The sequence below is a fragment of the Epinephelus lanceolatus genome, chromosome 7 (assembly GCF_041903045.1).
Source record: "Epinephelus lanceolatus isolate andai-2023 chromosome 7, ASM4190304v1, whole genome shotgun sequence".
NCBI lineage: Eukaryota > Metazoa > Chordata > Actinopteri > Perciformes > Serranidae > Epinephelus > Epinephelus lanceolatus.
In genome coordinates this window covers 30,824,618-30,849,837 of record NC_135740.1, presented here as the reverse complement: position 1 = coordinate 30,849,837, position 25,220 = coordinate 30,824,618, and the positions used below count along the sequence as shown (strand labels likewise).

At 40.5% G+C, this 25,220-nt stretch overlaps 2 protein-coding genes across 4 annotated transcripts; one reads left to right on the top strand and one right to left on the bottom strand.

Annotated features, from left to right (window-relative positions):
• atp1b4 (ATPase Na+/K+ transporting subunit beta 4) lies at positions 1-6,713 on the top strand. Its single transcript, XM_033632545.2, has 9 exons — positions 1-192; positions 408-476; positions 1,125-1,341; positions 2,822-2,950; positions 3,087-3,191; positions 3,543-3,742; positions 4,868-4,924; positions 5,009-5,101; positions 5,656-6,713. The coding sequence occupies exons 2-9, from the start codon at positions 411-413 to the stop codon at positions 5,815-5,817; spliced, it is 1,029 nt and encodes a 342-aa protein (XP_033488436.1). The 5' UTR covers positions 1-192; positions 408-410; the 3' UTR covers positions 5,818-6,713.
• A 1,847-nt stretch (positions 6,714-8,560) lies between these two features.
• Positions 8,561-25,140, bottom strand: lamp2 (lysosomal-associated membrane protein 2). 3 transcript variants are annotated; one of them, XM_033633328.2, is made up of 9 exons: positions 24,966-25,140; positions 22,094-22,209; positions 19,962-20,172; positions 19,709-19,870; positions 19,393-19,625; positions 19,185-19,292; positions 17,653-17,707; positions 17,389-17,559; positions 8,561-12,143 (listed from the first exon to the last, which is right to left on the bottom strand). In XM_033633328.2, exons 1-9 carry the CDS (start codon positions 25,009-25,011, stop codon positions 11,998-12,000), a joined length of 1,248 nt encoding a protein of 415 aa, XP_033489219.2. In that variant the 5' UTR covers positions 25,012-25,140; the 3' UTR covers positions 8,561-11,997. The 3 variants fall into 3 exon arrangements, with proteins under 3 accessions (XP_033489219.2, XP_033489220.2, XP_033489221.2); XM_033633329.2 differs by having other exon boundaries at positions 8,561-9,836; XM_033633330.2 differs by lacking the exon at positions 8,561-12,143 and adding an exon at positions 12,327-16,358 and having other exon boundaries at positions 24,966-25,139.
• Positions 25,141-25,220: the final 80 nt, after the last annotated feature.

Below are 25,220 nucleotides of genomic sequence, written 5' to 3'. Positions count from 1 at the left end.
TCTGTCCAGCGTTCATTCACTATGATGCGCGCTTAGTCGCAGGAGGCTCTCCACACCCGGTCCCCTCTGCATGCCTAAAACTTTTTTAATGAAATCCCCAAATACTTTTTGACAAACATTATTTTTTTTCTCCGGGAGTCAAGCAGGCTTTCGACACACTAAGACGCGTTTTTATTGCCAAGAAAACTTAAGGTATGTCTTTTTATCTCTCATTCAAACTTTATTTGTCACATTTAATGATTACTTCTTGTGTCTGATTCTGGTTTGCAAAGTTATTCAGATAGTTTGAAGCTGTTTAGAAAAGTTTTGCAAATGTTGTTGAGCTTGCAGATATAAAGGTGTGTCGCTTTATCTCAATGGCTTGGTCGATGTGATTGGTTTAACAAGTACCTTTTCCTTCTGTGAAGAATATGGAGCCCAGTTCCACAGAGGGAGGAGCTGAAGAGAAGCTCATTAAAAACCATCCACCAACTGTTGTAAGTGCTGACGTTAAATAGAAAACATATCACTTTATAATCACTTTATTCACTTGAAGCAGATGCATTGATTAAGGCATGTTTCACATGAGCGCTGGAGTTATTTTTCATAAACAGAACAGTTATTAATAACTCAATAATCAAATGATATAATTAGCACAAGATTTAAAGCTACTAACAACATTTAACAGCAGATTATTTTAAAAGCCAACCTCTCATAAATGAAATGACTTTTCGGTGACACTCTCAAGCGTCCTGCGGCTCCTCTGGGATCTGTGTGTCCTGGCCTGTGGATGCTGAGAGTCAGTGAGTAACATCTGGCTGTCAGAGTGACCCTCCAGCTCTGCTGTCTGCAGCTGCTGCTCCAAGCAGGAGGGTCCACTCAGAGGAGGTCAGCTCTCCCAACGAGTGCCAGAGAGGTCACCAGCGGGTTTATAATTTGCAGAAACAGGGGACAGGACCATCAGTGTGATGTTCATTAATATGCAGAGCACACTCTGGCAGTTAATATCGTCGGTCATACTCGGATCAGAAGGCATGCCATTTTTTTCCTGCAGTGATTTGAAAAGACAATAGGTTGACTGCAGAAACGTAGCAGTTGAGAATATGTGTGGTGAGGGCTTTTTCTCTCCTTCTTCTATCCACCAGCCTCACAAAGTGCTACTCAAACATGGCCAAGAGTTGGAGGAAGAGCAGGAGGAGTTGGCCGAGCACCAGCCGCTAGAGCAGGAAGACCTGAACTTTGAGAGATGGAAGCGCAGGCCATTACCCAAGAGGACGCTCCACCAGAAAATAGACGACATTAAGACATACCTGTGGAATGCAGAGACCAACGAATTCATGGGTCGCTCTGGGAAGAGCTGGAGTGAGTTGATGTTAAAGACAAGTTTTGTGTTGTTTTTGGGGGGGGGGGGGGGGCGTTTGGATTAATGCAAAAGTACTTTATTTTTTACTGTTTAGTAATTACAGATCTAAAATGGGATGCTTTACAGTTGAATGGTCTTAAACAAGAGACATGGTGTTTAAATGTCTTTAAAAGATGCACTCTGGGGTTAGAAATGTCTCTGCAGTCTAGTGACTCTGCTCACTGTGCTGCGAGTGTGTGTGTGTCCTTATGCTCAATGTTTACATAGGTGCATGGACAATTCAGAGTGGCCCGACAAAAACAGACTGCCTGGGGACGTATCCCCAGCGGGAGCTCACTGTCCCGGCCTCGCATTGGCCGGGAATCACATTCCTCCACATCTTACCATGCTCTCCACAGCCTCTTTCCCAAAGCCTTGGCGACCTTATCCTTGAACTTAACATGCTTATGGCCCCTTAGTTGCAGTTAAACACGTAGAGCTCACTGCCAAACTGACCTTTTGGTGCAGGCGAACTTTATTTGGCAGAAGCCACAGACTGGACGAGTTTGTTGAGTCAATGATGATGGAGCAGCCTCTTGGTATTCCAGGGTAGCTGCCATGTGACGCTGTTGAGCCCCCTCCCTCAGCTGCACTGTACACAATGTGCAAACATGATCCAACTGAGTGCAGAGAAAATATCCAAGGAAAGTGTGTGTTACTTGCATAAGCTGAAATGCTGGATCCCAGGCAGGGCTAAGAGCTCATTTCAGCCACAAAACCAGTGTGTGCACACTTGTGGAGGAGTGGGGCCCATGTGTCCGACGAAGAAAGGCCCTGAGTTGAAGTCTGTGCTGTGTGTCCTGTGAGACGAGTGTGTAACAGGGGACACAATACCAGAGTGGGGTGATTGGGGCTCCTTGGAGCTGGCTGGGCCTCTATGGCTGCAAAAGACCTTCACTACGATGGCAACCGGAGGTTCACTGTGTTCCTGAGTGAAAGGACAGCTGGGAGAATTCTCACTGAGCTCAAACAGAAAGGCCTTTGTGGCTCCGGGACGCAAGGCTGGCTGCAGCTAGTCCCCTGTGAAATTGCCCGCACAGCAAAAGCCATTTAATTTAGGGCACGTTTGGCTTGATTAGTTGCTAATGGACTGTTAATTGAAAATTGCAGAACAATGACAGTTCTTGGGGTGTCTTTGTCAAGGTGTTCTCAGGATAGTGGATTTTATACTAAAACTATTAGTTATTTGTAAGTCCAGACACGAGGGGAGGACAGTGCTTTTGTATGAGTAAACAAATTAGTGACCATCCTGATCAAGGACAGTAGCTGGAGTCCAGACAGACCACACAGCCTGAAAAAAGGGAATGGTTCATTGTTTTTCTCCACTCAGATCAGATAAATGATTCGTTGAGAGATGTCTGTTATGTAAGCAACTTTTTTTTGCAAACACTGCATCAGGAATATTCAGCCTAACATCTTATCTTCTCACTCCTCTTTCAGGCCTTATCCTTCTCTTCTACGCTGCACTTTATATCTTTCTTGCAGCCATGTTTGGCGGCTGTCTGTTTTGCCTCATGTGGTCTATTAGTCCCTACCATCCAACCTTCAATGATAGAGTGATGCCACCAGGTAAATATAACCCCCAAACTTAAACCACTCCGCTGCATCCTGTGCTGTCGCTTTCCTTTCTGCTCAACCGTCCTTCAGTCTGTTGCTTCTACTTGAGTCTCAGCACAGTTGACTGTCTCTGGGTCTCCACTGGCAGGTATGACGATGGCCCCACACCTAGAAGGCCACGAGATTGCCTTCAACGCCTCTGATCGCAAATCCTGGAAGAAGTATGCAAGGTCTATGGATGAATATCTAAGACGTGAGTCAGCAGTGATTGAGGAGAGTGATGATAAAGATAAAGGGGTTAGATGAGGTTGTTGAGTTTGTCTAACATTAAGCAGGCATGCAGTGAGTTAATCCTCATCTTCACTACCTTTGTCCCCTTTTTCCATTTGGTTCTTGCAAGGCATGCTGGGAAGGGAAGCCCCTTTGTGGGCAGAGTGCAGCCATTCAATTTGTTTTTTTTTTTCTCACCCTGCTTTTGTCAAGCTTCCTTAATCAGAGGCCTGAGTCTGGCAGAGCATTGCTGTAGCAGGGGTTTATTTATGTCCTCCTCTCTCATTCTCCCTCCCTCCCTCTCTGCCTCTCTCTCCCTGCCCTCCATTTTCAGCGTATAACGATGGCGCTCAGGAGAGGAAGAATATTCGCTGTGCACAGGACAGATACTTCATGCAGGATGACCTGGAGGAGAGTGCAGAGCGGAAAGCGTGTCAGTTTAAGAGGTCCTGGTTGGGGGAGTGTTCGGGGCTGCAGGACCCCCACTATGGCTATTCTCAGGGAAGGCCATGCATCCTCCTCCGAATGAACCGGGTAAGATGAGTGTCACCAAAACCTGTAAAACAGCACACTACAAAGAAAAGAGGGAACATAAAACAGCAGGGACACAGTTTGTTACTGGACTGTTGGAGCTCACGGTTTTCTCAGTGAGTGACATCTTGTGGCCGTCTTGGGGAGAGGCTGAAGAAGCCATTTGAGCACTACTTTGTGTCATGGTTAACATTTTGTATGGTAATTAATGCTAAGTCATATTCTTACATTTTTAATTCAAGTTAAAATTAAACTTTTGCTAGGATTTTTTTCGATGTATGTATTGACATCCTTCTGGAGTTCAGTTTGAAGCAAAGACGGTGGACAGTGTGCCCATCACAGGAAAATAGAATACAAAGGAAAATGAGAGGTTGTCCACACACTGAAATTTGCAAGCTACCAAAATCTTAATTAATGCAACATTTCGACCTGCAAAGTCTTTGTCAGACAAACATCCATTGGAGTTCAGTTTGAGGCCATTCATTATCTGTAACTACTTATCCTATTCAGGGTCGCAGGGTGGCTGGAGCCTATCCCAGTCTGAGGTGTAGATTTTAGATGGACCCCTAAATTCTTATGTGCCCTTCCCAATGTTAAACAAAAGCTACGCCCTTGATCCCATGCCATCAGAAGAGAGGCGATGTACAACCTAGACAAGTCGAGACAGACAACCATTCACACTCATATTCACACCTACGGCCAATTTAAGGTCACAAATTAACCCAGCCTGAATGACTTTTGACTGTGGGAGAAAGCCGGCCAGAACCCGCAATATATTTTATATTTTGAAGCATTTATACCACAGTAATACAGACTTCCTTGGAGTGAATATCATGCCTCGTTTCATATAGTTAATACACAATATAAGGGAGTGAAAGAGGTCAAACAAGACAAGAAAATAAGACACAATAAAATTAAAAGCAATAATAATTGTAATATTGAAAAACAAATAAATTCACTTACTACTGTTTAACTAAAGTACTCCCCCATCCCAACCTTACCATCCCTGCACAGTGCTACCTAAATAGATAAAGATTAGTGATCATCCCTTCCATAACATTGGTCTCCAAGTATTTTCACATTACTCCAGTCTGTCATTTCTTTCTTACTATTCTCACTTTTCGATAGATTCTTGGGTACTTACCAGGCCAGGGCAAACCAATTAATGTGACCTGTGGAGTTAAGGTACAGTAAACCACCATCACTTTTAATTTTATCTCTGCAACATGTCTGAAAACTACAAAGAAACATGATTTCTTCCTCTTGCAGAAAGGACCTCCAGAAGCCCTGGGACAACTCCAATTTTTTCCTAAAAGCCTTTTTGACCTGAAGTACTATCCATACTATGGGAAGCTCAGACATGTGAGTGGGTAACATACAGGCAATTTTATTTAAAGGGGAACTACGCTGATTTTTAAAATTCATACATGTTACTGTTATGGTCTAAGACTGTCCGAAAAATATATGTAAACATGAACAAGTCTCTTTAAATAAAAAAAAAACAGAGTGCTAAAACTCAAATTTGTGATGACATACGGTTTAAAGTCTGGAGCTGCTCCATAGATGATGAATTGAAAAAAGTCTTCTAGATGACACTGAGAGCACCCAGGGGAAAATATTTTCTGTTTCACAACTGAGAATTTGGGTATAAAAAAAGAAAACATCATGTGGGCCCACAAAATCAGCCTCCCATTCATTGTCTTTGGAGCAGCTCCAGACTTTAGACCTGACAACATCATAAGTTTGAGCCTTTTGTCTCTGGTTTCTGATTTTGAGAGAGAGTAGCTCATGTTCACATGACACAACACTTATTAAGCTTTCCCATAGAAATAATATATTGGAATTCTTAATTTGGTGGTGTTCTCTTTTAAATGACCCCCGTCACGTCTTGACCTCTCGTGTCTCACCTGTCTCAGGTAAACTACTCTTCACCGGTGGTGGCTGTGCGTTTTGCAGGAGTGCAGTACGACACTCACATCCAAGTACAATGCAAACTGAACGGAAAGGGCATCATTAACGATTCACCCACTGACCGCTACCTGGGCAGTGTGACCTTCTCCTTGGATGTCGGAGCGTAAGTCAAAGATGTCGCTGCCAGCAGGATGCTCCCGTGACAATGAGGCAGGAAAAATGTACAAGGGAAAAAAATTTTTTTTGAAGCATTATTTTCCATGAAATATGTAATTTCCCTCTCCTCATCTTTCACCTAAATATCCACGTCTTCTGCTGTGAAACAAATTCCTCAAGAAGTAGTCATTTACACTTTTGTTTGTGTTGTATCTTTGTATCTTGAGCGTGCTACTGGCACCTGCACCCACAACAAACAGTGCTGAGCACAGGACGACTGCGTAGAGCGAGTTACAGTTCCTGATATTTTGTAATGATTAGCGAGATTAATCAAACTAAATTACACTCTGCCCAATAGTTAGTGTTTCTGGCTATGCAAATCCAATTATGACTTAAAACATTACTAGGCGATTAGAAAATATTGTTGTATCAGGTTAGATTATGGTTTTGTGTGCACAGTTCCGTGTGACAACGTGTACTAATTTGTCTTGAATTATATTTTTCAAACATGTATATTGTAAGAATTCAAAGAACTATCATGCAAACACTGAAAGCAGGACTTGTACTGTACTTACACAGTAAAAAAGATATAATAAATGACTGCAAATACACTATTACTATATTTTTGTTGAATAGAGCAGTATTATACATTTATGATAAAGCATCACAAGCCACTTCTTGCCTTCTTTTGTAAAAACATTTGCTTTTGAAAATGAAATACTACACAAGACTGATCAATAAAGAGACATGCTGTACTGTGAAATAGTTTGTCAAAGGTCTGTACCGTTATAAAAAGTATAACTATTGTGTGATAGTATTAATCCTGTCTGAACTGTGCTACTAAACATGATATCAATGTTGTATTTATTCCTATTATAGTTCTTATAATAAATACAATGTTCTGGTATGTACTGTAAGTTTTCTTCCACATGGGACTGACAGGCTGCATCAACTTAAAGAAATCACTTTCAACACATCATTTTCAGTTTAACTCTACAAGTGGTATAGTTTGGTCATAGTATAAGTAAGTATGTAGTTTTGGAGGTAAATAGGCTATATCTGAACATCTGTCTTCTGTCTTTTTCTAATTTTATGATCATTTTAAACCCACTCAGACATCTGCTGCAGAAAATTACACTCTTCTTTTGTTGTACAACAACCAGAGGTGTGGACTCAAGTCACATGACGCAAACTTGAGTCACAAATTTGAAGACTTGAAAAAACTTGAAAAAAGACTTGAAAAAATCAAAGAAGACTTGCAACTCAACTTGGACGTCAACACCAATGACTCGTGACTTCACTTGGACTTGAGCCTTTTGACTCGGAAATATTTGTAAACTTCCCCCAAGCTCACAGGTTAAAAAGTTTATTTAAAAAGTGTACCTTAAATCAATTAATTTCCCTTCATTTACTAAAGTAACTAACACTTAAGCTATTAGTTCTCCGCAAGTCAACATTAAATTCCCCAGATCCATTTCCTTTGAAGGAATCCAACAGCATCCAGTCAAGTTGCAAGAGAGAACCATGACGAACTAATGTTACCTTACTGATAATCTCCTGGAAAAAATTATACCAAAGATAATTGTATGTCTACAAAAAGTTTGAGGTGGTCAACAAAAAACAAAATGCAGTTTGCAAAACATGTGGGTCAGAAATTGGAGACACAAAAACTTCCAACAAACGTGGTTTCACTAATAAACAATTTAGAAAGCATTCATGTTTATTTATTTTTAAATATTAATTAGTCGAGGACTCGAAACTCAAAGTTCATGATTTGGGGCTTGACTTGAGACTTGAGTGCAAAGGCTTGAGACTTACTTGTGACTTGCAGAGCAATGACTTGGTTCCACTTCTGATGACAGCTGTAAACACATCTAATTTTCATATTGGTTATACACGAGTAGTTTTTACTTGTCACCCTCTAATAAGTGTATCTGGATTTCTGTTACTGGAGTTCAATAACAGTAGTTTGTTTAGAGGTCTAACAGACCCCATCCGGGCCAACAAAAAGAGGATATAGTTCATGCATTCTCACATGACTTTCACAATGTGAAGTATATCCTTATTTGTTGTAACAAGACTAAAAATCTACAGCCATAGCTGCTCTGTGAGGCTGTACTGAGGCGGTGCTTTGAGCTAAATGCTAACACCTCTTACTGTAGTTTAGCTTGTTAGCCACTACAGCTGAGGATGATGAAAATGTCATTGGTATTGCAGGCAGTTGTCGATGATGATGGTACTAGATGCACAGGAGAAGGATCAACATTCAGAGCCTTCAGCATCTCAGGGTGAATCTGATCCACATCTGGGACCTTGACACTGAGGAGTTAAATATACTTTGAATTCTGAAAGTAAAGTTTCAGAATCATGTATTTTATAGAAGTGGTGCATTTGTGTGTATATATCACTTTAATGTTGCAGCAGGTAAAGGTAGAGCTCATTTTAATTATTTCATGCTGCTAATAGCTTTACCCAAAAAAACAGAAAATAAAATAAAATGGTGTGACCTCTGTGTAAACCAGCATATCTGTCTGATTTCAGTAAGAACTGGAGTGAGAGTCATGCCTCTGGTTATAAAAGACACACCGTTGATCAAAGTCTAACGTACATTTTGAGCAATTGCTCTAGTTTACTCAGCAGTGTGAATGTTCAGTGTTACAACCATTAACCTCTGAATTCAGTTGTCACAAGACCTTCCTGTTCTGCACACCTCACAACTACAAGCAGTAAAGCCGTTAAAAAGAATGACAGTGATACAAAACAAGAACGAAACTTTATTTAATTTGTTCCCCACTTGTGTTAAACAAGCTCATCATGTCACATTCTTCATCAGATGGAGACAAGCTTCAAGCAAGCAACTTAGAGGTGCACAACAGAAAGGCACGAAACTGTCTGGGGGCGGGGAGGAGTGATCGAATGTCACTGAGGGCCATATAAATGAAACGGTGTGACTTAAATATCACTCATGACCTGCTCATGCTGTTTATATTACTGCTCTATCACATGGAGGGTAGTGTCAGGAGAAATTAACGTACATTCAGTCAAGGTTGATCCTGCTGACCAATGTAGGTTTGAAGTTTTATCTCATACAGGACTATGAGGGAACAACACTGTAATTAACTCACCAAATACTTTTCTTTTAAAAGAAGTGAACATTTCAAGAAAATAAATCTCCCTAACGTGAGTGACAGAAACATAAAACATCACACAATTCCCCAAAACAACAAAAATAAAGTGGTCCCAATGCTGGTAAAGTGTCTCAGTTAGTGTCCCTTTCATCAAACTACAATTAAGTGACTATATGTGCAACAGGTAGTGTTTGAGTTACGTGTTAATTTATGTTACATGTGGGTTAAAAATAACGTGAGAACAGTGTGGCGTCGGGGATGTGAATGAGTGGAGCTTGCTCGTTACATTCATGTCATCAAAAGTCAATGTCATTCATTCTATACAAGAGAGTAATTTACACATATACTATTATACAGCACAGAAACCGAGAGGGGAAAAAGCCTCTCTGGGGTGGGAGGAAGAGAAGGAGGAGGGGGGGGGGTTCGTCTCAGGGGGGGGAGGAGGTGGACGGCTACTCACAGCCAGAAATTTAATTTTCAAAACATGCAATCTACAATCAAACGATGCAATATTGATCATAAATGTTTTGGTACTCGATTCAGTCATTGGCATCAAAGCAAAATAATGAAAATAAACCAAAGGAAACTATTGGGGGGAGGTTGCTGGGATCAATTTTAAACTGTGTACGAGAAATAAGCTTATTTTTAGGCGAACGGAAATGAGCAGGAAATTTGGGATGCTTTCGATGCGCTGACGGGCAGGGAGAGTGTTTTTTGAGGGGTTGAGAGGGTGCGAGAGGCAGAAGCAGCCGGGTTGAATTATACAGACTGGTAGCCAGTGCGACTCTTCCTCCGGCCAATCAGATAAGAGATAAGCACAAGGATGATTAGGAAGCTGAGCGCCACGCCCACTGCAATGGGCACCAAAAAGCTCAAATCAGAGTCCAGGAAGCATTCCTCAGCTGACAGACAGACAGAAAGAGACACAGACAGACAGCAGGTTAGTGGTTTTAGTCAGCGGGAAACAGTACTCAGAGAGGGGCTGAGGAAATTTACAGTCGACAGAGGCTCAGAGGAAAGAGGCAGAGAAGCAAGAGAGGAGGTCAGACTCTGTAAGAAGTGGAACCAACAACGCAGATGTAGATGAGAGGAAATATAACAAAGGCACATAAAAGAAATCAAGTTATTACTTATTAGTCTATGTGAACTTTAATGTTCAGGCAGAATGAGTGAAGGAAATTCTCCAAGGTGTAGTCCGACATTTTGGGAAATGTGCAAAATGTTCTCTTGTTCATCAGTACCACCCTCACGTCTGTTAATTCAACATTAAGCAGCTGTTAAACTGTTGATATATATCCTTTTGCAGCATCGCAAACAACCTATGTTTATCCATTCAGTCCAATAACATTTTAGAGTCTAGGGATGTTTCTTTAAACTATTTAAAGGGTGGATCCGTTGTTTATTTCTTTTTGAGGTTTTAAATAATTGTGTAGCGTCCTGGTAGTATCCCAAAAGCTGGGCAAAAACTGTACGACTGGAGCTCATTTCCAACTCCCACTGTACAAATAAATCGTCTGCGATGTAAAGCCACAGCTCAAGATTAATGTGCTGACACTAGTTGGTTTGATCATCAAGTCTCAACCTGAGTGCTCAGACTGTACGTGTAAGCACTCAGGTCATGTTGTTGACAGTTCATTTTAAAGCTCTGAGGCAGGTGGAAGTATATTTGCCCGCAGAGGTCTGTAAATTTACAACATTGCAGTTCACAGCAACTTATTACTGGCAACGTTTCTCTTGTTCATATCAGTCGTGACAGGAGGGGAAGAAACATCAAAGAGGGCAGCGTGTACAGGCGTTGCGTCACCATGGCACTTTTAGATGCTCTGTTTGCCTCTTTGCACAGGTGCAGTGAGAAAGAAATTAACTACGACGGCCTGACAACAGCGGACAAAAATTTCTAACGTCAGAGATTATAAACATCTGACTGCTGCTCAGGAGCAGATGTCCTGGCCATGATTGGTCCTCGCTCCTCTCTGTACACTGCATGGCAAATGACGCCCAACAAAGCTGAAATACAGTCCAACTTTAAAATGAGTTGTGTGGCTCAAAAATCGGGTCAGAAACAGGCTCAAATCATACAAGACATGCCCACCTTTATGTATTCAAATCCAAACATTCAAACGTTGGTCGAAGTACTTGTGTTTACGTGTCAATATACTACGTTTCTAAGCCCTTCTAAGAACGTTTTCCCACCTGACATAGCTTTCTGCACGATGAGGGTGCGCCCTATAAATCCCCCAGTCCGCCTAATGTGCTTGTTTGTGACTGAGCCAATCCTTCTTTGAGAATTGCATTATCCATTTCCAAGTTAGCTATATTCCTCTAAACCGAAAACTGGCACAGAAGCTCAGCGATGTACTGCTGTGGACACGTTAGTTCACGTTAGTCCAAAAGTCACACAATCAACTAATTGTGGTGGCAACTCCTGTATTCTGTGAGGTAAAATTACTGTTTTTGTCAATGGAGTCTCGTGGCTTTGAAGAGAGCGATACAGCAGCTGCAGCTCCCCATTGAAAAGGGCTATCTGATGGTGAGGTAAAGCGGTGAAAATATTGCACTGACTGTGGATCAGTATCTCATACAGCCCTATCAATCATCAATATTATCAGCGCCCTAACATATGTCACTGCTTTTGCTAATGGCTGAGAGGCTGTTTCCATTTGAAATACCCAGAAAAAAATGCAAATGGACCCACCCTTGAATGTTGAAAGTGGAGACTAGCAAGTTTTCCTGTGAGCTTTAAAGGTGCTGGTAAACAAGTTTTTATTACCTTTGGACAAAGCTGCTAGCTGTTTTCCTCTGTTTGCAGTCTTTGTGCATGTTCATATTAACAAACAAAACAACAGTGATATCCACCCTCTCCTTTAACTCTTAGCACATTTCCCAAAATGTCAAACTATTCCTTTACAGTCAGACAGTCAACAGCATTTAACACTACATGGAAACTTCAATACAACACATTATGGTAATTTGTCACAATTAGTCAAAGGCAGCGAGGCAAAGAGGCAGCGATTCACTGACTACCCTTTGAAGAGAGTTAAGATCTGAATGAGGAAAGTTTAACTAGAAAGACTCGTAGCCGGTGGCCATGTTTCTCTTTCTCCCGATGAAATAGGCCATCAGAACGATAAGAATGAGAACAAGCAGGGCAACTCCGACAGCTATGGGAACAAGGAAGCTCTCTCTCGCATCACCCTGGCAATCCTCAGCTAGACGGGAGTGAAGAGAGCAGAGAGGTGAATGTCTCAAAGGTTGAACAGAAGAATTAAAAAATATTAATGGTTAAAGGCATGAATGGCTGAAAGAAAGATGTAGCCGGCTCAAAGTCCTGAAGAAGCTCCCAAGTATTTACAGCAGCAGTTTCACAAAAGCAATAAACATTTACTCAGGTGTCCAGGGCAGCAACGCATTTTTATTTCCATGAATCTTAAAAGACTAAAAAGCTCCACTTCAGTCTGACACACAATTTGAAATCCAATTCAGTATAGCTAACAGCGTGAGTGAATGGAGATGAAATCATTTCTGTCCACATAACACACATTAAATGATCTTTAACGAGATGGTTTTGCAGCACGAATTCCCTTTGCTGAACATGTGTGTGCAATGTTACCAAAAAGGTTTCTTAACATCATTAGGTAGTTACTGAATGAACAAGACAAAGCAAGGCACAGTTGTCGTGATGATAAACCTGTTAGATGAGAACAAGGGAGACTGACGATAAGAAAATGTCATAAACATAAACATTTACAGCAGTGCTGCAAAACCATCTTTGTAATTAAGGCAACTGAGTTTGTACAAAGCTGAAATACACAAGACAGCAACAATCACAGGCAACAATCAAAGCTCTTATTTGATTCGTAGCTATTACTCATACACATGTACAATGTCCTGGGAAAGCAACCTTTATAAGCAACTTAAAAACTATTTCTACTCATATTCAGTGTGGCGTACTGCCAGAGACGCTCCAGTCCTGAGAGAGAGCTGGAACAAGGCTGACAGTACACAACACTGAGCTAGATTTAAGCAACAATACACAGCTACTACCACGTGTCACATTGGCTTTCTATTATTAAAGAAGTACACATTCTGGGGCCTGCCTCTGTCCCTGATACTGCATCACTCAGCCCAGTCGACAGAATCAAATGCTGGCATTGTGTATTTATGCAAACCGTAAATGGCAGATTTGTGCGTTCCAAACGTTATTATATCAACATTTCTAAAGTGACTTAGTTCAGATTACATGTATATGAGAAGAGTTTCTCATCAGAAGGAGGAGAGGATGGTGGATGGCGTGATGGCTTCTGAGCAGAGGACCACTGTTGGAGACTAGTGACATTTCCAGCCGTGTTTGTGGCACCAAAACCGGGTATTTTTTAGCAAGACATCAGGGTTTTTCCAGCTGCATTAATGGTGATGAAACTGAATATATTTAAGGTGATGTCAGCACACTTCCAGCCATGTGTGTGGTGACAAAACCATGTCATTTGAAACAAGATGTCAGGACATTTCCAGCTGCAATAATGCCTACAAAACTGTTTTGGTTTTTTTTTTTAAACAAGACGTTGGTACATTTCCAGCTGTGTTTATGGCACCAAAACCGAGTTTTTTTAAAGGGATGTCAGGACATTTCCTACTGTGTTTGTGGTGACAAAACCGTGTCATTCAAAACAAGATGTCAGGACATTTCCAGCTTCGTTAATGGTGATAAAACTGATTATTTTTTTAACGTGATGTCGGCACATTTCCAGCCATATTAGTGGCGACAAAACCGGGTATTTTTAAACGAGATGTTGGAACATTTTTAGCTGTGGTTATGGTCGCCGATTGTTGCGACCAAACTGGGTATTTTTAAGTCAAAACATAACCCTCTCTAACACTACCCAAGATTATTTTATGCCTAAACCTAACCACACATTTACCACAGCATCGTCACTTTACAGAAACGTACAATGCCAACATTTATTCTGGCGAATGGGTCGCATTAAAGCAAACCTGCACTAATTCCCTGACTTAAAAGCTCCCGAAAGCTTAATTTAAGTTTCTTACTATGAGTGACTACATGAAAACACAACTTTCTGCCAACAATTTTGTGTATCACAAGATTATATCACACACCTCCTTGTTGTTTGTTTTTTATTTTTTAATCAGAATCCTAAGTCAGGCGTAGGCATGTTCGTTCTTTGCCAATTCTGGATCAAACCTCACCTACAAGGTCCTGATGGAGTGAAAAAGCTTTTAAAAGAATAGTCTAACATTTTGGGAAATACCCTTCTTGCTTTCTTGCTGAGAGTCAGATGAAAAGACTGATACCACTCCAAACAAACATGATGCAACATGCTAAGTGAGCATCAGAGGGACTGGTAGGCGGTTTTGTTTGCTTTGGATACAGCCAGACTAGTTTTTCCCTCTGTTTCCAGTCTTTGTGCTGTATGAGCTGCATGTGCTGATGTAGCTTGACAGACATGAGAGTGCTATTAATTGTCTGATTTAGCTCTTGGCAAGAAAGCAAATAAGCGTATTTAATAAAATGTCTAACTGGATTAAACAGTTCGTGCAGAAATACCTCAGGACCTTTTTTTGGATTGCTGCTTGTGTATTTGTGAATGCTAAATGTTACAGAGAAGTACTTTAGATTCGAAACAAAGCTCTCAGGGGCTTTAACGTCCCCTGATCCAGCTGCAGCCCTCAGAGCTCAGGCCAAGCCCACGCCTATACACAGGTGAGATAATGTGACAACAGACTCAACATAATGCAAAAATGTAAAGAGCGCCTTAGTGCATTTAGATGTATATATCCTTGTTTCAGAATTCTCTGCGCTGACTATCTACATATCAAAACTCTCCCTTTTCTAAACCTAATGCCAAAATGTGTTGAGTGAGAAAATAACAGTTGGCCTTTCTTTTAATATTATTCTCTGAGTGCAGCGTGTGCAAATGTAAGAGACCTTTTAAAATGGCGGACGTGGTGCAGCAGGAAGAGCACAGGTGTAGTTAATAACACTAACAATGATTTAATGATTTGCCAGTTCCAGGGCCACTCGTTAATGTCATTAGTTACACCTGGACTTTTGCTGCCTGATGCCCAAATGTCCACCATGAAAAAGGTCCATTAATGCTCAAACAACAAACACTTTCACATTCTTAATATGATGATTGGAGCCCCATAATCAGGACAATAATTCCAATGTTTCTCCTGCTCTACAGGGGACAAACACGGGCTAAAGCATATTTCCCTTGACTACTTTCCAAATGGAGTAGACCTTCATCCTTGTTAATGAATTTCTGGGAACAAAGAAAGAAATCTGACCGACAATCTACCTTTGATTTGTGAAGTAAATGCTGCTGAAAACTCTTTTATGTCTTAATTTGAAAAACTGTGGGGATGAAAAGCCAGACCATAAAAGGAACTAAAATGTGCACAAAGATTAAATAATGATAAAAGAAAACAACAAGGGAATGTCTGCAGAGCAAGTGCAGGATCCAAGGAATTTAGACTGTCAGTCATCGAAAAACACTTGAAAAATTAAAGTCCAGAGGCTTTTGTTAGTGCGTAAGTGTGATGTACCTGCATAGGAACTCTAAATATATATACTTGAAGGTGAAGGACTTTCCTTATAGGAAATATATAGACTCATACAAAAGGAATCCCTCAGTCATCACTTATGACCCACTATGTTTGAGACAGCACAGGTGAAGTCGGGACTTAATAAAAAGGTAGCAACCAGGTGCCAGACTGTACGCAGCACGCATCCTAAAGGAAGCTGGGATCATGGACATGGTGCCAAAATCACAAATATAGTGCATTTGGGGTTGGCTTCCACTTTTGCTGGGGACACTGTTTACAAGCAGTAGCTGTCAATTTCTGCATATTATACCTTTAAATTAAAATAAAAAGGGTTGTGTGGATGCTGCACTTGCTCATTAACAAAAAACACAACAAATAAGGGAAAGACGAGACATCCAGAAAACAACAAAAAAGAAACAAACATTGGGGGAAGACAAGTTTGGTCCTTGAGAAAAACACCAAACCCTCTGTTGTTACATGGATTTACTCCGTATTATATCATCATTAAAGACCCTCCACTGCAATTCAAAAACACTCCATGTGCTTTTCATGTCTCATAATGACCAATAAAATCCAGCACTGCAGATTTTTTCCCAGCAGAGACTTCAGTTTAGATTTTGACTCTTGAATCTTTATGTTATTTGCCAATTTAAAAAACAATTGCACATGAAACCCAAGGACCAGGCTTGGGAACCCCGTGATATTGATTGCACACTGGATTTAAAGGGTCTGATATCCAACATAAGTCTTTCTTCGACCAATCACGTAAGCGATCACTACAATGAGAATCAAGCCAGCCAGCGCAGCGCCAACAATGATTGGGATTAAGATGCTGGTGTCATCCAATGAACATTCATGGGCTGCAGATAAAGAAAGAGTCAGTCAACAGGTGAAACAGTGATTAAAACCACAGCAGCACGACAGCAGTTTTATTTGCCATCAACTGTGGGCAACACAACACTTAATTCTCACTACTTTAGAGATGTCACATAACACTGTTCATTTGAATGAACATCTTTGGGAAACACAGATGCATTTTATACAAATGAGGACCTGCTTTGGGAGGTGATTTGGGTGCCTTTGAAGTGATCAGGGTGATGAACATTAACCAGACTTCCTGTTCAGGAAGTTGAGCCTTGGATGGACTTGATTAGAAATAGCACTGTCTCTGTCAAGAATTTAAACCAATGGGTCCAAAACTACAGGTCAGGACCTCTAAAAGAGTCCCAAGAAAACAGTCTGAGGGGGGTCACAAGAATTATTACATTCTCCTCTAATTTCTGCTTTCTTCTTGTGAAATACTGGACTCTTTCACCTCTTCTAAAATCTTTCAGATGGCTTGTGAGGAGGGACTATTAGCAAAATTGCTTTATTTTGAGGGGACGTAAGCCAAAAAGGTTAAAAACCACTACTTTAAAATGTGTATGATCAAGCACTTTCCCTTTGTTAAGTTAATATAAAGTACAACAGCACTAGCTAGTACTAAGGCTGTGTGGCAGCAGCCTGTGACTTCCTTTTTAGGACGCCTGCTCTTCCCACTGAGCTACTGGACAACCAATAATTTTAAAAAAACAGCTGAAAAATTGAATGCATACTAATTTAAACCTGTGACCTAAAATGTTTTTTGTTTTCTTTGGGAAAATTAATTGCATTAAAAACATTACATGATCATATTATCATGCCTTTAACTAAGACACTGTTGGACCCAATTTCCACATGACACTCAGCCCTAGTACAGGTATAAACTAACAACTCATTTATTTGCTTCTAACACAACAAAGTTCATCTTGTTACAACCTCTCGGCGTCATCACCCACTTCCTCTCCGCTCTAAATAAGAAACAGTTTGGTCAGCAGAGTCTGTTTTAGGAGACATTAAAGAAAAACCTACCTGTACTGAAAACACCGTTCTTGACTCCGAACGGCTGAACTTGAAGATCGAAGGTGTCGATGGTGAGCTGGCTGGTGATGTTGTAGCTCTGTTCCTTGTTACACATGTAGGAGCTGCCGACAGCCGCCTCCCACAGACTCAGGTTGGTGTTCGCCTCAGAGAACGTCACACCTTGAAAGAAACACACAGATACAGAGAAAAACATCAGCTTACTTCTCAGTGTGGTGTCTGGTCTATGTGGGTAGATTTACTTATTGTAATTACCAGCGCTCGTCTTTCCAGTGATGTTCAGAGCGTGTAGGCGGAATTTCTTTGTGTCCTGTTGGACAGAAAATAGAAATATGCATCAATACAATGTATTTTAACACGACATTTTCAGCTCTCTCAGTTACCAAAGGCTAACAGAGTGTCAGCATCAAGGACAGCCAGGATATAAACATTTCCCTTCTCTCTTTTCAGGGTCAAGTGATACTGTCAGTGAACATGTCACATTTTGTAGCATCCTGTCTAGTTCTGTGAGGTTATGTAATGTTGGTCCCTAGTTACAGCACTGTTCGTCTGTCTAATTCACAGATTCCCGACCAGAAGTATGAAACAATAAAGATGGAAAGACAGTGGTGCTGCTGTAGAAATCATATCCACAAATATGGGTTTAGGAGTTAAGGTAACAAACAAACTCTGCATTACAAATTGGTGCTATTTTAGTGCTTTTAATAATGTCAAAATTAACAGTAAACTTTGAACTAGTCCTCAGTTTCACACCTGCAACACCTGAACACCACTAACTGATTAAGAGTGCACGATACTACCGGGAGAAAAGAAGAATAAATGGTGGAAATGTCCAACTTCTGACACTGTTGCTGTTAGTCATATGACTACAAAATCAAACTTACTGTAAATAAAGTAGACCAAAAAGACTGGGGACCGACTGATCTATTATTAACAAATTTCCCTGCCTTGTTCTGTATATTTTTCTTGTGTTAAACAAATAGTTTTAAGAAATTAACAAATTGTATTTGACAGCCCAACATGCTTTTAGTTTTTTTTTAATAACACATACACTTGGTTATCCTAAACCATAAAGTGGAAGTAAACATCTTTTGCTAGCTAGCAGCACAATTTGAGAAGCTGTCTACTTCCACAATAGTTAAATTAAATTATATGCAAACATCTCCACAAGTAAGTAATTCAGTTCATGTTAACCTGACACACACTGTAGCAGCAATTAAAACCATATATATCGAGATTCTAATTAACTGGAGACATAACCTTTTTTCCTACTTCACAAAGATCATAAGCACTTCACTATAAAACTGAATTATGGAAATCAGTTGAGAAATGTAAACATTTTAGTGGCTTTTAGCCAAAAAAAACGCAGCTGCATTTGTTTAAAGTCAAGTCTTGCCTTCTGCATTATGGCGCCAATGTTGATGTTATAGCTGCAACAGTCTGACACTATATATATATATGTCTATGATGTCAACCACTGCACAACCAAAACAGGAAGAGGATAGTGCTTTTGTGCTCCCAATAGCTATCAATAGCTATCCAAAGAGTATCAGTGTAGGTTCTTTGTAATTACTATCCACAGTAGCGAAGATGGTGGATGTTAGAATGATCAAAGTATCTGTGGAAACTGTAATAGCTGTTAGGCTCTGAGGAAAACTGGAGGCCAGCAGCACCAACAATAACACCACTTGGAAACACTAAGGGAGAATAAATTGTCAGTTTCCACTGTAAAGCCATTTAATGTCAAATACTGAGAAAATGTGACCATACAGGTTTATCAGACTTACATGGACAAAAGTGAGCATGATAGTCATTTTGGTGGACACCACCACCAGCTCACTGGTGTTGTCTCCACATGATCCAGAGATGGTGGTCCCATTGGGGTCAAAGTTCATCTTGGGACATTAAGAGAAGAGAAGGGAATCAAATCAACAAAAAGAACAATGGAAGGTCACGTGTAAATCACCTGGAAAACAAGACTGTTTATGAACATACCTCAGCTTGCTTGTAAGCAACCCGGAGGCCAAAGTAAGCCATCAGACAAACTGTGCTGTTTTCATTGGGCTTGAAGTTGTACTTCCCAGTGGTGGGTGTGGGGAGGGGTGGGGTTGGGGTGGTGGTGGTAGTAGGGACAGTGGACGTAGCATTTGTGATGGGAGCCGCAGTGCTGGTGGCATGAGTGGTGGGGGCAACCGGGGTTGTGGGTACGTCAGCAGCACAAGAAGTGACTGCATGAGAGAGCAGACGATGAATGTAAACAGGAGAGAAATATCATAGGCAGGATGAGATATGACACTGCATCGGCACTTACTGTTTTCACTCGTGATGTTGTTACTGACAAAAGCCTGTATGAGCACGTTCCACAGCGTCTGATTGACCGAATCAGCTTCGAGCACCTCTTTACTCTTGCAGGAGTAGCAGGTGTCCATGCCTACATCTGTAATGTGAGGCTTCACGTAGACATTTGTGGTTTCTAAAAGTAATTCAAAAACACATCAGCATTAGTACAAAGTCTTTCATCCATGTGTGTATATTAGTCTTGCACTCTGGGGCGTATTAGTTACCATTTGTTGATGCTTTAGGGAAGAATTTTGTGTCACCAAGGTTGTAGGAAAACGTAATGGTGTCTGTCTGGTACATTTTTCCATTCACGGTGAAGTTCACGCTCCAGGAGTGTCCTTCTCCAAAATTAATCTTCAACAATGAGCTTGTGGTATCACACTTACTTCCATCTGATGTGACTGTTTCAGGAAGTTCAAACTCGGTTGTTGCACTCTAAAAGAGAGCAGAGTGTAAGCTTTTAAGACCTCAAGGAAAAAAAAAAGTTTAGCAGAGTTTTATCTCCAGGGACAGTGACACTGACTACATTTACAGGCATAAAATATTTCGTTTTTTGCCCTTATTCCTAAAAAGGCAATATTCCTACTAAGCAGTTTGCATGGCTCATGAAAGTGAATATTACACTAAAATTCCCATTTACATGCAGCCACATATACCCTGATTAACGTGCCCTAACACGGCTGTCATCATGTCAAAATATGGAAATGTGTAACAGCTGGAGCCACTTGTGATATTTGCATTAAAAAAAAATAGTATTTTGACTTGTTCGACCATGCAAACACAGCCTCCCTCTTTCTTTCCATCAACCACTTCCTTGAAAAGGTCAGCGCTGTGATATTTGAGCATATCCAAGAACCGGTTAGTATGTAAGTCTTTCATAATGTTTAAAAGTAAAGTTGTTTCTTCCTCTGACCAGAGATGTGGGCTTTTCCATTGGGCACGCATCTCTTACCTAGCCTTGCAAAATGTTGGCTAGTTAGTTTGTGTACAACGCATCCATGACAACTCACAGAGCTGACCGTACACAGGCAAGAGGCTGTGTGTCGAAAACTGCAGTAAAAACCCGAACCGAGATGCAAACTGCCTGGGGCACGTCGTGTATTAATGATACTCGTTACCTGGAGAGGTTGGAAAAAGATATACGTTTCTTCCCTGTTCCAAAACCAAAATCAAACCCTGGAAAGTGTAGGGTTAGCTAGCTAGCTACTGAAGATATAGCCTACTGAATGTAAACACATGCTGCTTTTGCTTCTGTACAGGAACCAGTGAAGGGAAGCAGGGAAAGTCTGCTGATATTGAACCAGCTTTGTGTCATCGCGGTGTGCACAGAAGCTTCCCTTTATATTCATTGTCTTGTGTGGCGATCAGCAGTGATGTGGTGGTTCACTTTTACACTGTGATCTGTAGCCTACAGTTCGGCTTTAGCTTCTAACTATCTTTGTCTTTTTAACCTGTTGTTGCTGCTGGGTCAGTTTGACATCCTGGATATATCCTTCAAACACAGACTGCAGAGCCCTCTGTCTGCTTCTCTCTGGAATCACTGTTTCATTTTTCCAAAAATGTGATAATATTTCTTCAGGGAGTGCAGTTAGTTACAGTGTGGGCTCCAGGCTTACTCCGACAGCTTGTCAGACCTTCACAAAGGGGCGGGGCTTAGCGAAGGGTCAATTGAGAAGAAATGTATTCTGTAATTAAGAATATCCAACCAGAATATTATCAAATTCACAATATTGTCATATTCAAAATAGTAGTTGAATATTATTGTGAATGTAAATGTAGTCACTGACACTGAACATAACATAATTTTCATTCATGCAAAAACATCAGCCACCAAGCAAGTAAGACGAGTGTAGTTTAATTGTTCATCTGATGTGCTTGGCATAAAGTAATAATTTAGGCATGTCTAATTCTGAAAGAAAAACAGAATAAAGATTTTCTCATTAGTTTCTCCTTTGCAAACATGGTCTAATAGACAGCTAATATGAAATTTCGCAAATTTTCCTAAATTTCTGTGAGCTGCTTTGTTTATCACAACAGCTCTCTAGTGAAAACACAGGACATAACAATCACAGGATGTGCACCAGGAAAACTCACTAACTAAAATGCTGAATAGCAAGAATTTCTTTGCTTTGTAGTGACTATCCTCATTTCCCCTTTCCATGGTGACATGTGCTTCCACAAGAGCTGTCTGATAGTCACGCTGGCGAGGCCTCCTGATAAGAGCAGAGCTGCTTCACTGTATCAGCAAAGTAACCTCATAAAGATACTGTGCAGCCTCAGTACTAAATACTGTGTACCAAACAGTCCATCATATGAGAACATCTTGAGGTTACTGTGACTAAGACCAGACACTTACCTTATTGTCAGTTGTGTCATAGGAGACTGAGAAGTTGACCATTAGATTGGCATAGAGGCATAAGTTGTTGTCTTTGTCAGTGACGTTCACCTCAGTGCCGTGTGAAAGCTGGAACGCTGGAAAAGGAAAGAAACATTACACCACTTTCCCTCTTCTAATTAATTATTAGTCCAACTGGAATTTAATAGGTTACTCTCTTCACTAAAGATAGAGCTCCAAAAAATGGAAACTCATGTAAAGTTTGTCTGTTCAAACAAGAGAGATGAGAACCAACAAACACCTTTTTAGGAAAACAACCACAAACTCAGACATCAGCTGACATCAGATGACCACCACCGCCAATGCCATGTACTAAAATTCAACTTGGATTAGGACATTTTCTAAACAGGCTGGGAATATCTAAGTTCACTTGTCATAAAAGTATAATGTTCAAAAGAATCACATGACCCCAAGTTGACAAAAAACACTAAAGTAATATTTTAAAACAACAGCACACTTTAAAAAAAGATTTTCAGTCATACTTGCAATAAACCCCTGTATCTTTCTACAGGCTCTAAGACCTTGTATACAATTTCACAGAAAAGAGGTCAAAGTCCATTCAGGTTCACTATATGGATTTGCCAGAATGCTTTGTCAACAACTCAAAAACAGCTGCCTGACACAATCTCTTTGTATCATAAACCTATTAAGCAGTAAACATGAACTCTAAGTCACATGGATGTTTGTAACACTGCTATAGAAATACTGTATTTTTACTGTAGGGCTACATAACATTAGCGACATCTCATCTGACAATGCTTGGTCAACACTTAAAATATGTGTTTTTTTCTCACACAGACTTCAGTATACTGAAATCACAGCTATCAACCTGTGACCCTATCTATGGGAGCACCATTTTTGTTCAAGCCTATCAAAATGCAGTGTGTGTGAATGTATGATAAAAACATTTGCAGTAGAAACATAGCTGAAATTCCTCACAAGGTCACAGAATTGGGTGTAACACCGAATCTGTCAGCTATAGACATTTACTGTTGAGAAAAACTATCACACTACAAGCAAAATATAACCTCTGTGACAAAACTAGTTAACCACTATCTTAATTACAGCACATCAAATTAATGTAAAAACATTAGCTAACCACTCACTTACTCAATACACAACCGTCAAATGTAACAATGCCAAAAAGGAACACTCTTTCACTGCCCATGGGAATATAATAATGTAGTCCTAAGTTTTTGGAACACGGATCTTGACCTGGATAACCAGAAAAAGCTGTGCAACCTGTCTATTTATCCAAGTGATTTTTATTTCTAAAAAGAGTGGCCATGCATGTAAAGAATTGTGTCTCTCACAAGGTAAGAAATCAATAGGCACAGGATGGAAAAATGTGAACAAACAAAGCATGAATCGACATATATTGCTACGGAAACATAAATTACAAAAGGAAAGCTGTCAGTTTCTTATGAATACCTGAGGAACACTGATGGAGTTATTGAAATAAAATGTGGGTAATGATCAATAAAGCCAAAGACAGGGGTAAGGGTGGGGCGACAGGAATAAAGATAAGATTGCAAAGTGTAGCGGCACGTGATCTGCAAGATTAGGCAGACATTACATTGCAATTACTGTAACATCATTCACCTCTGTTACTTTTTGCATTTTACTTAGCTACATGTCTATTTATTTAATGGTATACTGTATTTGCTACCAAGACTGTCCACTTTATTAATTATGCAATGCTTGTTATAAGAAGATAAAATACAGATATTGTTAAATAAAACATCAGCTAGCATCAAGCTAGTTTTAAATGAGGAATTTACGTTGTAAAATTCCTCCTTTTGTTTCAAATGAGGAATCAACTGAACTAACGTTAAATTACTCCAATTTACATGTAATTCCTCATTTCAAGCGCTCACCTGGAATAAAAAGTGATCTTGCCTATGACGATTCTTGTTTCTTATTTAATGTCTGTTGTTTTTTAATCATAATATATTGTTATTTATCATCTTACGTACCGCTGTGACTGAGGCTAGCTAATTTGCTAACTACCTCACACAACGTTAGCTTAACGGTAATTCGTTCTGGTTGTACCGTCACGTGCTAACTTACTGTAAACTGCCAAACGTTGCTAATGCTAACTATTCTAGCCAGTTGACACATTGTTAATGCGTTTTATGTTGTGCCAACTGGGTTTTAAACACTATTTATAGCCTCCTAACCTTGGTGTGTGTGGCTGTCGTTGTTTGGCAGCAGACATGACTCAGAAGGTTTTATCATTACCTCGGACTTGAGCTTCAAAACAAGTGTTATCTAATAAGCAAGCTCACGGCTAAGTTAGCTAGCGTTGACTAGCCAGCACATTATGGAATGGCACTATGACTACTATGACTATTAAAGCTACCTTTACAGTTACTGTCAGTGCATTGTTTGGATGTTATACCACAGCATGAAAACATACATAGCAGCTGCGTGGGGAAATGTAGTTTATTGAGGTGCACAGATCGACTTAGCAGCGCTCCAGTTTGATGTTGTTGACGTAGGTAACAATTAGCAAGCTAGCTTCATTAGCAAAACATCACGACTGGGCTGCTACTCGACTGACCAGGCGGTGATGCTTTCGTTTTAAGGCCCGTACAGTAAATTCACACTCAGATTACATTTCTGTCTTTAACACTAAAGAGCACAGACAACTAATACACTTATGTTTAATCTTTCTATCCAGAGGAGCTTGTAGCTTTAGCCCAGAGGCACCAGGCCCGGAGTGTCCCATAAGTTTAGCGTTAATCACGTCACTTCGCAGAAACAGACAGCGGTTTTTTTTCACACTTTTTTTGCATCTGATTTTAAGACTAATACAGGTGATGATACGTACCGATTCCCAGGGCGAGGGATAAAACAACTGCAGCATATCGGTACATGGTCGCCTTGCAGTTTGGAGTGTCAGCCACGGGAGAGAAGAAGAGAATATCCAACAGGGTCGCTCAGTCAGCGGTGTTTGGGATGTATCTGAGCCGCCGACTGTACCAGGAAATGGAAGTCATATGACAGGGACCGTCTCAAACCAGATGGAGGTGTGGACTACAGTCTATCTTTCAATCTCTCTCCCTGTTTTACACTTATTATACTG